The sequence below is a fragment of the Salmo salar genome, chromosome ssa13 (assembly GCF_905237065.1).
Source record: "Salmo salar chromosome ssa13, Ssal_v3.1, whole genome shotgun sequence".
Classification (NCBI taxonomy): Eukaryota; Metazoa; Chordata; class Actinopteri; order Salmoniformes; family Salmonidae; genus Salmo; species Salmo salar.
This window is the reverse complement of record NC_059454.1, coordinates 75,046,282-75,059,043: the sequence shown is the minus strand read 5'-3', so window position 1 is coordinate 75,059,043 and position 12,762 is coordinate 75,046,282. Positions and strand designations below refer to the sequence as shown.

The following is a 12,762-nucleotide window of genomic DNA, read 5'->3' as shown; positions in this document are numbered from 1 at the left end:
CATACACTCAATTAGTATTTGGTAGCATTGCCTTTAAATTGTTTAACTTGGGTCAAACGTTTCGGGTAGCCTTCCACAAGCTTCCCACAATAAGTTGGGTAAATTTTGGTCCATTCCTCCTGACAGAGCTGGTGTAACTGAGTCAGGTTTGTAGGCCTCCTTGCTCGCACACGCTTTTTCAGTTCTGCCTACACTTTTTCTATAGCCTTGAGGTCAGGGCTTTGTGAATGGCCACTCCAATACCTTGACTTTGTTGTCCTTAAGCCATTTTGCCACAACTTTGGAAGTATGCTTGGGGTCAATGTCCATTTGGAAGACCCATTTGCGACCAAGCTTTAACTTCCTGACTGATGTCTTGAGATGTTGCTTCAATATATCCACGTCATTTTCCTGCCTCATGATGCCATCTATTTTGTGAAGTGCACCAGCCCCTCCTGCAGCAAAGCACCCCCCCGACATGATGCTGCCACCCCCGTGCTTCATGGTTGGGATGGTTTTCTTCGGCTTGCAAGCCTCCCCCTTTTTCTCCAAACATAACGATGGTCATTATGGCCAAACAGTTCTATTTTTGTTTCATCAGACCAGAGGACATTTCTCCAAAAAGTACGATCTTCGTCCCCATGTGCAGTTGCAAACCGTAGTCTGGCTTTTTTATGGCGGTTTTGGAGCAGTGGCTTCTTCCTTGCTGAGCGGCCTTTCAGGTTATGTCGATATAAGACTCGTTTTACTGTGGATATAGATACTTTTATACCTGTTTCCTCCAGCATCTTCACAAGGTCCGTTGCTGTTGTTCTGGGATTGATTTACACTTTTCGCACCAAAGTACGTTCATCTCTAGGAGACAGAACGCGTCTCCTTCCTGAGCGGTATGACGGCTGTGTGGTCCCATGGTGTTTATACTTGCGTACTATTGTTTGTACAGATGAACGTGGTACCTTCAGGCGTTTGGAAATTGCTCTCAAGGATGAACCAGACTTGCGGATGTCTACAATTTTTCTTCTGAGATCTTGGCTGATTTCTTTTGATTTTCCCATGATGTCAAGCAAAGAGGCACTGAATTTGAAGGTAGGCCTTGAAGTACATCCACAGGTACACCTCCAATTGACTCAAATTATGTCAATTAGCCTATCAGAAACTTATAAAGCCATAACATCATTTTCGGGAATTTTCCAAGCTGTTTAAAGGCACAGTCAACTTAGTGAATTATAAGTGAAATAATCTGTCTGTAAACAACTGTTGGAAAAATTACTTGTGTCATGCACAAAGTAGATGTCCTAACCAACTTGCCAAAACTATAGTTTGTTAACAAGAAATTTCTGGAGTGGTTGAAAAAATGAGTTTTAATGACTCTAACATAAGTGTATGTAAACTTCCGACTTCAACTGTATATGATATAGTGAAGTTAAACAATATTGCATGCAGCGGTCAATCTGGTTGACCAGGCTAATGTACTGTAAGTGTCACACTAACCAAGAGACTTGCAGAAATTGAATCTTTATTTTTCCAATTTACAACATGCTAGAAAACACAGTCACTGGAGTCCACACAATGAATGATCATATCAGCAGACCCTGTGGACCTGTAGTGTTGGAAATATATGCATGTTATCTACAAGGCCTCAGACAGATGTGGGACTGCAAACAACCTCCTGGCTTTGTGCTTGTACACATTGCACCTTCTAATAACAGAGTCCTGTAAACCATTCATAAAATGAAATATGTGAACTATCCCTCTTTCTCAGGCACCAGGTCTGTGTCCTTGGGGAGTGACAACATAGAAGATGCTGCGTGTGTAAACAACAATGGAGCCTGCTATACACTGCTAATGATGGATATGTGATTCATTACTCTGCTTACTACTAGTCTCCTACATGCACAACTTCAGTGGGACTGAGAAAAAACCTCAGTGAGGTTTCAGTATTTCCTCTCATTTATCTTTGCACTCAAATTCAATAGTAGGTCTAACTAAGCTAATTTGAACACACATTGGTAAAATCAAGTAAAAATCAGCCATTAGCTAGACTGTCTCAAAAGGTCAAAGGTGTCTCAAAGTGTAAACATTAACAATACATTCACAGAAAGTTTAAACTTCCCATTGTGTGTGAAGTAACGACAATGGTCAGCCACGGTTTGATGAGGTGTCCATAAAACATTAAGTTAGTGACTTGCTGGATATTAAATTGTACATTAGCTACACATAGCTGTCTGTTTATAGGGTTTCTTATTGCAATGGCATTATCTAGTACTTTTAGCCATGGCGACGTAACTCTCTTATTACAACATTTACCCATAAACTTTTTCCTGTGTTGGTGCATTCCATATACGTTCAACTGTATCAGAGCTTATGACAAAAGAAAAATATATGTTACATGACAATAAATGTGCAGGTACATAGTATGGCAAGTCCATTGCAACCTAGAGTAGACAATGAAAATAGTCTATAGTTTAAAGCCCCAAAACCCACAGAATGATCAATGAAATCAAGTACTTAAAAAGAAGCACACTCACTCAAGGCATTTGATTATGGGATAAAAGCTATACATGTCATTGGCATAATTTATATATATAAGGGAAAGTTTGAGATTTACTGGGGTGGGGTGGTCCAAAATAGGGGAGTGTTGTCTAATGTTTTTTTACTTATTTATTTTTGCTTTTGGGAGGGTTGTTTTTATTGGGCACAGGGTAGTGCGTTTTTTTCTCCTGGTTTACATTCATCCCTTTGCAGGTTTTACTATATAATTTCTTCCATCCTAGACAAATCTCCTCTTCCGCTTGCATGCGCCTCCCTTATATCAAGTTGCTTTGGTACTTCTCTTATGCACTATGCTTTTCCGTGAGCTAACTTTTACTATACCACAGGTCAGTATAGTATACCAGTCTATCCTGCCTTCTATCCACCATTCATAGTGACAATAGCGCTAGGTGGATCATTTGTCCAGATCTACAATAGGCTAACTAGCATCATACCACAGAAAGAATCATTCAAAGTTGCACCAATTTTCACTATCAGCAAAGAGGCCAGGTGCGTCATTGCGCCAGAAAGAACTGTGAGAAATGAGACACGCAACTCAAAAAGCTCCCCATGTCATCTGGTTCAGGGACAATTATGTTTCAATTATCCTACATAGACTAGCCTATAACACCACAATGCAATGAGAAATTGCATTATTGTTTTCAAGTACAAAATTCTACTCTAGGCTATAAACTGCAGTGAAAATGTTATTTAAATAATGGTGCAAAAGCCCTGTGATTTGAATGTTTCATTCCATTTGGATCACTTGTGGGTCTACTCGCCTGTTTATAAGGTATAGAAAGGCAGAGTAGCAGGCCAGTCTGGCTGTATTTAAGTTCTGATACTGACATGCATTGTCTGTTGCGGATCATCATTCTCCCAAGTCGTTCTATAATAAAAATGTGGCCACATATGCTCCCAGCAGGCCCAGTTATTCAGGAAAGCTTAACACGTTCTCTGCCTCAAGAGATCCATCCCAGCGGCTATTCCTCACGCACCTAGAACCTAACACTTCAATGTAGCCTAAATATTTGTCATTTCACTTTTAAAAATGTATTGAAGTTTATGTGTGGCATGAACACAACCAGTCACAATGTTTTAATCAAAAGTATCCTGTAGGCTACCTGCGCACGTTCGTCCTAAATGTAATTCCAGCATCCAAACGGTGCAGCAGCCATTTGATGAACGGAAAGAGACATCTGTTTAATACCAAAAAGTGTAATGACATTTGGAGACTGTCAAGCCAAGCCTTCGATACTGGGTAGGCCTGCAAGGTAGGGCAGGATTTAGGCCTATTTTCTGTTTGTCGAGATTGACAGTATATTTCATTGTGGTGTTGAAAACACAAACCATGAACTTGAAGCGCCTGAAATGGGTATGCTTTGCTTATGGGTTGTGTGTTGCATTGGCACAGAAACCTATTGGTGGAAAATGTGTTGCATATATTGTATATAATTATAGCGTCAAACTGCTTGAAATTAGATTTCTAGCTAGCTGAGCATTGTCTGCAGCCAGCTCTGATCGTAGTGCATCGACTTTGCCACAAAACCATGCTGAAGTGGCAAAGTCCATATCCACATTTATAAACATAGTTATTGTTATTTGTGGTCGTACATTTTGTTTTCTGACACCTCGAGTTGGACACTCTAACCCCCCTCCCCCACCCCTCCCCAGTAAACTTTGAACTGTTCCTAAATGGCCCTATACACTTCTATCCAACTACATAAACGCAGCAACAGAGAGTACTTGTCACACATAGTTCTACGTATTTTTGTTTGGCAAAAATTTGGGAATGGATCGTATGCGATGCTCCGTTGCTCTGTTTGCATGAAGTGTGTAGCGGCATTAAGGCGAGTTGATAGAAACTAAGGAAAACAAGGCTTTTTTAAAAGTGGGGTTGAAGTGCTATTTCCTTGTCTGCTTCATTCCGATATCCCCCTTGGCAGGTATTTTGTCCTGAGAGAGGGGAAGTCCAATCATTATGAGCACTCCTTTAAATGCAGTGAGCATTTAGCCTTCTATGGCACAACTGAAAAAAGCAACCAAAAAAACACAGTACTGCTTGGACTCCTCTCTTTCTTTCTCTGATTTTAAATGAACAGGCTCCAGGTGGGATGTCTAGCATCCATCCAACATTTCCAGGTTGGTTTTAGGGCAAGTGACCGCTGTCTACCAGTAAAGGTTTAATTGTGGCAGCAGGAATAGAAATAAGAGTCCTTCTTCTGACCCAAGTCAATACCTGTCTCTTCTGTAAAGAGAGAGCAGAGAAGTATCAACCAGACCTATTCAGGAGAGCAATAACTCACCACAGTAGAGATTGAGAATGACAATTCATGATAGTAATACTACCATTGCAGACTAAATGTGCACTGACAGCTAAACTATAGAAGCAATATCTAAGAAGAGAGCCAAAGTCTCACCGGTCATGAATTGGAAGGAGATGCTATTGAAGTCCTCTGCAACTTTTTGAAACAGCTCATCTGGAATGTGGTTAAAAGAGAATGTGAGTCTACTGCTGCACTGATGCATTTTCGGGAAATGTAGTTTAATGAGACTATACACTAGATTTGAAATGAACTGAGCATATGAGGTGTCACTTACCCACGTTGTTGCCTGTTTTACTGGATGTTTCAAAATGCTGAGCCCCAATCTCTGTAGATGAGAATGAAGAAAGAATAAACATAAACTACGCTAAAGCAGCCAGTCCTTATACTAATCTGCCGGTGTAAAAAGGGCTTTATAAATAGATTTGATTGATTGATTGATGTCTGGTAAGACACTCAGACTCCATGATTAAGTGGGAGTTAGTGATGATGATTATCATAGCAATTTACCATCAGCAAAGTCCTGAACGTCATGGTAGTCTACTTGCCGCAGGCCCCGGTCACTCTCAATCAGGTCAACCTTTGTGCCACAGAGGTATATCTTGCAGTGCTTCAATGGAGGTCATAGAGGAAATTGTGAGCAGTTACATAGGATAATATACAGGGCAATACCCATCATGGCAAGTGAGTTGTGTTTTTATGAAAGGGTCTCTAACCTCTTCACAGTTTTGCACCTCCTTCACCCAGAATTTAGCTCGCTGGAAACTGCCGGTGTCTGTCAAATCTACAGGAGCGAAAGTCACACAAATAAAGATCAATGACAACACAGAACTTGACTAAAACATGATATGTTTTCATAGTTATAAAAGTATATTCAACCTAGAATATTCTGTATTACCATTACTAGATAGTACTGTTGCAATGTAAATCAGCCCATAAAAACCACACTAAAAACAGAACCATCTAAAACTAAAAAAGAAACAGAACAAATTGAGTCATCAACTGTGGTAAATGCCTCATCAGATATTTTCCAAACCATGAAAATTCCCCCAATGAGGGAAATATGAGTGCAGGACATGTGAGCACAATTCACAACATGCAGAAACGTTAATTGCTCTCAACAAGAATTTCCCTCAATGAAACATTTCAGATATAAGAACTCCATAGTAGCAAAATAAAAATAAAACGTAGACAATGACAAAAACGTAAACAATAATAAACCTAGACAGAGTGCTACTGACAGTGTCATTCATGAGGATTTACCATAGCAGACAATGGCAGCCCTGGCTCCTCTGTAGTAGATTCTACTCATAGCCTCGTAGCGCTCTGATCCAGCCGTGTCCTGGGTTGCAGAGAAGGAATCACTTATAGTCTATCCACACATAGCCAGTAGCTCCCCCATATCAGGCTACAATGGATTCATTCATTTATTTTCCAGGGATTATAATTCACCAGGCAATGCCATAAGGCGTATAGAGACTCATGCAAATGTATTTGCCTTTGTATTTTACGTAGGATGACATCAGTCATCGTCACTCACCCATATTCCCAGGGTAACCACCTTGTCTCCCACCTGGATTGGTTTGGCAACGAATGCAGCCCCAATAGTCTATCGAAGAAAGGCAGATTGCAAGAAAAAAAATGTAGCAAGTCAAATATTGAGAAAGAATCTTCACACACAAGCAGAGAGAGCATCCCACACATCCAGTTGGAATCCCACACTGCCCTAGGAAATTAACTGATACTCACGTTCTGGTAGGGGCCAACGAGAAAGCGATGGTGGACATATCTCTCTACAAGGCTGGTCTTGCCTACACTCTCCTTCCCAAGCATAACTACTTTGGCATCCACACGCATTGTCATACTGCACAGAACCAAGATGAGATAGGAGAGGAGGAGCTGGAGAGGGGTAGACCAGGATGCTGAAAAGCTGTGCAACAGAAAGAGAGACAATATGATTCGTATTTTATTCAGCAGCAAGTTGCTAGTAAGATTAACTTGGGCCTGTAAACCCATGCTGAGTGAAGAAACAAAACTGTTGTAAGATGTGGTATCAAACTGTCTGTTCAAGCTTGGTCCCTAATGTAATCTCCAATTGAAAATAACTTCTTAAAAATTAGAAGTGACACTCAATTTAATGGGTGGCAGCCACCCACAGCACCAACAGAATGACGGGTTAATCTGCTAGTCGGGAACTAGGAAACTGACATTTCCGATTTACTAACAGGTTGTAGTTATACACGTGCCGCATTCAACCAGTTAGCAAGTCGGACATTTCCGAGTTTCTTAGTTCAGACTAGTATGTGAACGCGGCAACTGTATCATAAATTGCGACAGCAGAATTTCTTTCAAGAGAGCGGCACACATTTCATGTCATTACATTTGTGGCTCCTGTCAACAATTTCCAAGAAGTTCAAATGGGCATGGGTGTGTAGCTAGGTAGTTAAAATACACGTAATGTTACCAATACGATAACGTTAGAGAGCTCAACAATCAACAAAATGGTACACACAATTAGCAGACCTGAAATATTACACAAAATGCGAATTAACTGTTCGCTAGCTAGCTTGACAGTGGCAATAGCATTAGCTAGCTAGCCAACGTTTGCATTCAAACGTTACATTAGCTAATGATGACTTGCTAGGTGACGTTTTCTAAAACCAAAACACTTACCTGCTTGGCAAACTCGGCTAAATGTGTTCAAATTGAAGAATAAGAACCGAGTCGGATTATACTAAGCTAAATGTAATAGCTAGCTCTTATGTGAACATTTCGTTACAGTTAAAGTTAGCTATCTAACTGAAGCTGGCTAGCCAGTGTTTGAGCCACTCGAGGTTGCTCTTGTTGTTGTCAGCTTACGCAACGTCAATTGTACTACAAACTAAAATTACAGGCTACAGAAAGATCCCTAACATGTACTGTATATTGTCTATGCCATTGTTCTGTCGTATGGCAAATCGTACTCGACATACATTTCTGGCAGGCTCAGCCTCATTCGTTAGCTTGCAAGAGGCTTTGTTATGGGGAACTACTTAGAGGAGAGACATTCTTCAGAAGAAATAAAGGTTAAATAAATAAATAAATAAATATACAGGATGTGATGTCATTAATCACCATTACGATGACGTCGTATTCAAAGTCCCCCTTTTTAACGCAAAATGGTTCAAATCATTTTAATTACAGTTAAATGTTGTTTGATTTTTTTTTTTAAACATGCCCTACTTACCAGGCAAGATGATCATTCTTCAATGAATTACGGTCATATGAGTTGCTCCCAAAATTCTAATTTTAATGTATTTATGCTTTGAACATTTTATATAAAATAGATTAATATGTGAAATATGCATCAAATTGATGTAGTACATTTCTCAAAACTACAGTTCCAACACAAAGCCCTTTGATCATTATTTATTGTAGTTCTTGTCTCTCATCATCATTGAACCTCTGCTAGCTAGCTACATGTCAATTATTTGTTTAGAATAGCAACGTCGAATGAATATAATGATTGGAATTAAGGACTGGCTCAAAACATGAGAAAATAACTAACGACCAGCACTCTTTTAAAATATTGCAGGCTGAGTTTGCTACCACCCTTGCGAAAAAAGACTGCAGTCAGAGAGCAGTATAACTGTAGTACAATGCAGTATAACTGCAGTTAAAGTGCAGTCTAACTGCATTATGTTGCAAATACTGCGTCCAAAATAACACTGTTTTTGTTACTACAGTAATTTTTCAGTGTAACGGCAGTTACAGTGAAATATTTTGGACGCAGTAATTGCAGAATAACTAGGACACAGTAATTGCAGAATACCTACACTGTAGTTATTCTGCAATTACTGCGTCCAAAATACCACAGTCGACTGCAGATACTGCACTTTTACTGCAGTTTCAAAACTGCAATCTTTTTTTGTAGCGGCAAAAACGGTGTATAAATGCAAGAATGCCATCGAACACAGGTATTATCTATCGTGTGACAACTCCTCCCAAGGGCTGTGTCCTGCCGGGAATCAGAACACCCCTTGTCGCAACGTTCGATGAGCAATGAGTTTCTGCTATTAGTAGGCCTACATAAAAAACATTATGCTTATTTGTCCATATAGTGCATAGTTAATGAGATCATGGTTTGTGTTGGAACTCGTGAGTTGTCACACGATAATTCCCGGGTTCTCAGGCATTATTTCTTAAGTAATACATTTCTCAAAACTACAGTTCCAACACGAAGCCCATTGGTTAAAACTGCATAACAGTGTCTTTTTGGTCACTGTGATTGGTGCATTGATCCCACCCTCGAAAAGCCTCATGTTCCAGTACAGTCCCAACCAAGCATAGAGAAACAAACATGGCTGATACAGAGGGAGCCGAGGAAATTTATCCAGGAATTTTGCAAGAGATTTTTACTTCCCCGTTGAATTTGAGTCTGCTAGGCCTCTGTATATTTCTTTTGTACAAAATCTTCCGCGGAGACAAACCTGCAGATATGGGCGAGGTCGAGGAACCTCTGCCTAAACTCAAGAAAAGAGATTTCACGTTAACGGAGCTGCAACCGTACGATGGGCTGCAAAATCCAAGAATTCTCATGGCTGTCAATTTTAAGGTATTCGATGTAACCAGAGGAAAGAAATTCTACGGGCCAGGTAAAATACGTTTGTTTTCATGTGCTGTCCGTCGAGCAAGGACTTGGCTATTTCCGCCTAAAATAATGGTTGGCGCAACTGTAGCCAAGTGGCTTGCTGGTCTGTCGACTTTATTCCTAAATTTGTTAATTATATGTATGTGTGTATTACTAAGTTGTTACATTGTAACTGCGACCATTCTAAAACGCCACTCCCCCTCTCTCTTATTCATGAATAATTTGCCCAGGTTTGAATTTCACAACACGCGAGCTGCTAGTGACGTGGTCAGCCTAGTTGGCATGTAACCTCTCACCGAGTTGATTGATCTTGCACTGTCACGCAACCCCTCCTGAGGAACGTCCTCCCTGAAAATATGTATAAATTGCAATATTTTCAGGTTATTATAGTCTATGACCCTTATTGCTGCTCCTCGTTTATGATGTTGTGTTTCAGTTGCCTTCATTCCATTTTAAAAGAAATAGTTTGACACAGGAGAATGCCTTGCACAAAGGTTTAAAATTAAATTCAACCAGACCAGATGGTTGCACAAAGTTAGGCTTTTTGAGGCCTATTGGAGAGCAATGCTAGTTCTCATTTCACAGATTCAGGCTGTCCCTTCTGTCAGCCTCAACATCTATTAAAAAAAAAAAAAGGGGGGGGTTGCTGTTGGGGCTATCTCTGAAGCTGTCATAGAATACAGTCAGCTATGTCTGTTGGGGAGCTTGTGGAATTTAATTTACACAATAAAAACGGCATACTTTCAGAAAATGGTAGTCATCAGCCAATGTATACACGCTGATAGTTTATTAAAACCTGTCCATTCACAATCACATTTTAGTTCATAAAATACTTGGCTGAATTTCAAATCAAACTTTATGTCTGTGTGATGGTTTCCAGATGGTCCCTATGGAGTGTTTGCTGGTAAAGATGCCTCCAGGGGCCTGGCCACATTTTGTCTGGAGAAGGAGGCCCTGAAAGACACCCACGACGACCTCTCGGACCTCAACGCCATGCAGCAAGAGAGCCTCAACGAATGGGAGACCCAGTTCACTCGTGAGTTGATGCAGGAGTTGATAGAAGTTGCTACGAAACACTGGTTTAAATTCTGATACTGTATTTTCTACTTCTACCTCAAGCGGAATGAACCTCTTGCAGTGAACATCACACACACCACTCAACAGTCTTTAAAAACAAAATGTTTTTTTATTTAACTAGGCAAGTCAGTTAAGAACAAATTATTATTTACAATGATGGCCCAGTGCAAGTTGTTCATGCCCCCGAACAGTTTTGATGGCTTAGAATGATTTAAAATCCATTTCTGTATTGCGCCTTAGGGCATAGCTAGTGTTGGTGTGATCCAGTCTTTTTGTGCTTTAGTCAACTCCTCTGTGTTCCTCAGTTGTATGGCTTGGCAACGATAGAAGAGTTCACTATATCACAAGCAATAGTATAGTGCCATGCCAGGGCATAATGTAATAGTACTTTGCATCAAAATTAATATTTTTGATACACTTTCATCTACATTCCATTGAGTAGTGCTGTGAATTTAAACCCACACATGGGAGTCTTTCTGGGCCAAGGCTGTTCTCCACCCAGTGAATACCATGTCCTTGATAATGGCTCTAATGTTGTGTCTGGCGAAGGTCTCTGAGGGACACAATGTAATTTTCTTCTTCTTCCTGCCTTTCACAGAAAAGTATGACTACGTCGGCAAACTTCTGAAAGCTGGAGAAGAACCTACCGAGTACACAGATGACGAGGAGATCAAGGACAAAAAGAAGGACTAGAACTCAAGTACACAAGGGAAATTCAGATGCCTTAATTTTTTCAGGATAATGTGATGGATATTGCCTTGTGTTGCTGCATTTGAACAAAATGCTTTCTCCTGTATGGTTTTTGTATTATCACATTTTCATGGACCATCACCTCTTATGCTCATTTAAAATGCCACAGACCTTAATTTACCAAAATCTAGCGGATTTTTGGTTAAGGTTTGAATAATTCTTGAATTCTGTGGTGTCTTTGTAAAGTTATATAGGTTGTATTAGTTGTCATGTAGATGCTGATGGAAGATCTATTACTGTAGCTTGAGATGAACATATTTCATTTTTGTAATCATGAGATGACCACAGATTTTCAACACAGAAGCCGATAACATTCCATCAGAAATATTTTTGTTTGTTTTTTGGCTCTGGTGTTAGAGGATCTATAAAAATTTCTGACTTGGCCATTCTGAGTTATCCATCACTAAGCATAGCTAAAAATCACATACTCGGTCTGACTGAACTGCAGTTAGTTTCTCATATACGTTAGAGAAGATCATGCTTGATATACTCACTCTAGCATTCACTTTCAGCATAACTTTGTAATAATAACACAATTGGTCTGATAATTCCACACACTACTAATGTAGGGCTTGCACTGGATGAAGTAGGTTTTAGGATGTTCATACTGTAGCACACAATATAAAAAATGCCAAGTGAACTAAGGTGCTTCCTGTACCAATTATGTATGCCATGGCAAATACTCCCTGGAATTGGCCAGAATCTGGACTCACATACTGGTAAACACAGGAAGGGAACTCTACAAAATGCATTACAAAGGAATGTCCTAGTTTGTGTCATCATGACACTGATATTTTGATATGATAAATAAATCTACCCAAATGTTTAATCAAACTGTATGGTGTTTGTCAGTGTTTTTTGTTGTGTGTTTATGAATGTTGGGCCTGGGTATGATATATTCAGGACACACTTGTGACAAAGCTTTGGATTGATGATGGGCAGGATTGTGTGCATGGAGCTCATCTGAAATAATAGGTGTTTTTTAGTCTACAATTCTGAACAGTATTTACTCAGTGGTGGAAAAAGTATTTTCAATTGTCATACTTGAGTAAAAGTGAAGATACCTTTAATAAAAAATTACTAAAGTAAAAGTGAACATAACCCAGTAAAATACTACTTGACTAAAAGTCTAAAAGTGTTTGGTTTTAAATATATTTACAGTGCATTCGGAAAGTATTCAGACCCCTTGACATTTTCCACATTTTGTTACGTTACAGCCTTGTTCTAAAATGTATTTGTTTTTCCCCCCTCAATCTGCATACAATATCCCATAATGACAAAGCAAAAACACATTTTGACATTTAGGCAAATGTATAAAAAAAAATCACATTTGCATAAGTATTCAGAACCTTGACTCAGTACTATGTTGAAGCACCTTTTGCAGCGATTACAGCCTCAAGTGAAGTCCAAGATGGACAAAGGGGGCGTTGTTGGGGCTGTGTTTCTGGACCTAAGGAAGGCTTTCGATAC

At 39.7% G+C, this 12,762-nt stretch overlaps 2 protein-coding genes across 3 annotated transcripts; one reads left to right on the top strand and one right to left on the bottom strand.

Annotated features, from left to right (window-relative positions):
- Positions 1–1,478: 1,478 nt before the first annotated feature.
- Positions 1,479–7,917, bottom strand: LOC106568018 (ras-related protein Rab-24). 2 transcript variants are annotated; one of them, XM_014138010.2, is made up of 9 exons: positions 7,509–7,917; positions 6,585–6,765; positions 6,376–6,444; positions 6,099–6,177; positions 5,552–5,619; positions 5,346–5,445; positions 5,113–5,163; positions 4,932–4,991; positions 1,479–4,759 (listed from the first exon to the last, which is right to left on the bottom strand). In XM_014138010.2, exons 2-9 carry the CDS (start codon positions 6,696–6,698, stop codon positions 4,695–4,697), a joined length of 606 nt encoding a protein of 201 aa, XP_013993485.1. In that variant the 5' UTR covers positions 6,699–6,765; positions 7,509–7,917; the 3' UTR covers positions 1,479–4,694. The 2 variants fall into 2 exon arrangements, with proteins under 2 accessions (XP_013993485.1, XP_045549506.1); XM_045693550.1 differs by having other exon boundaries at positions 7,808–7,898.
- A 1,224-nt stretch (positions 7,918–9,141) lies between these two features.
- pgrmc1 (progesterone receptor membrane component 1) lies at positions 9,142–12,123 on the top strand. The gene is given in 3 exon segments (NM_001146359.1): positions 9,142–9,469; positions 10,346–10,501; positions 11,141–12,123. Coding segments are annotated over 3 exon segments (546 nt in total). The 5' UTR covers positions 9,142–9,174; the 3' UTR covers positions 11,236–12,123.
- The last annotated feature ends 639 nt before the right edge of the window (positions 12,124–12,762 follow it).

Bases quoted from the DNA above. Each gene is read 5' to 3' on its own strand.
- LOC106568018 (XM_045693550.1), bottom strand. From the start codon at position 7,830: ATGAGGCTGAGCCTGCCAGAAAT. The intron at 6,445-6,584 runs GTGAGTATCAGT...TTTCTTCGATAG, and splicing joins TCGTTGGCCCCTACCAGAAC to ACTATTGGGGCTGCATTCGT. The intron at 5,620-6,098 runs GTAAATCCTCAT...TCGCTCCTGTAG, and splicing joins GGCTGCCATTGTCTGCTATG to ATTTGACAGACACCGGCAGT.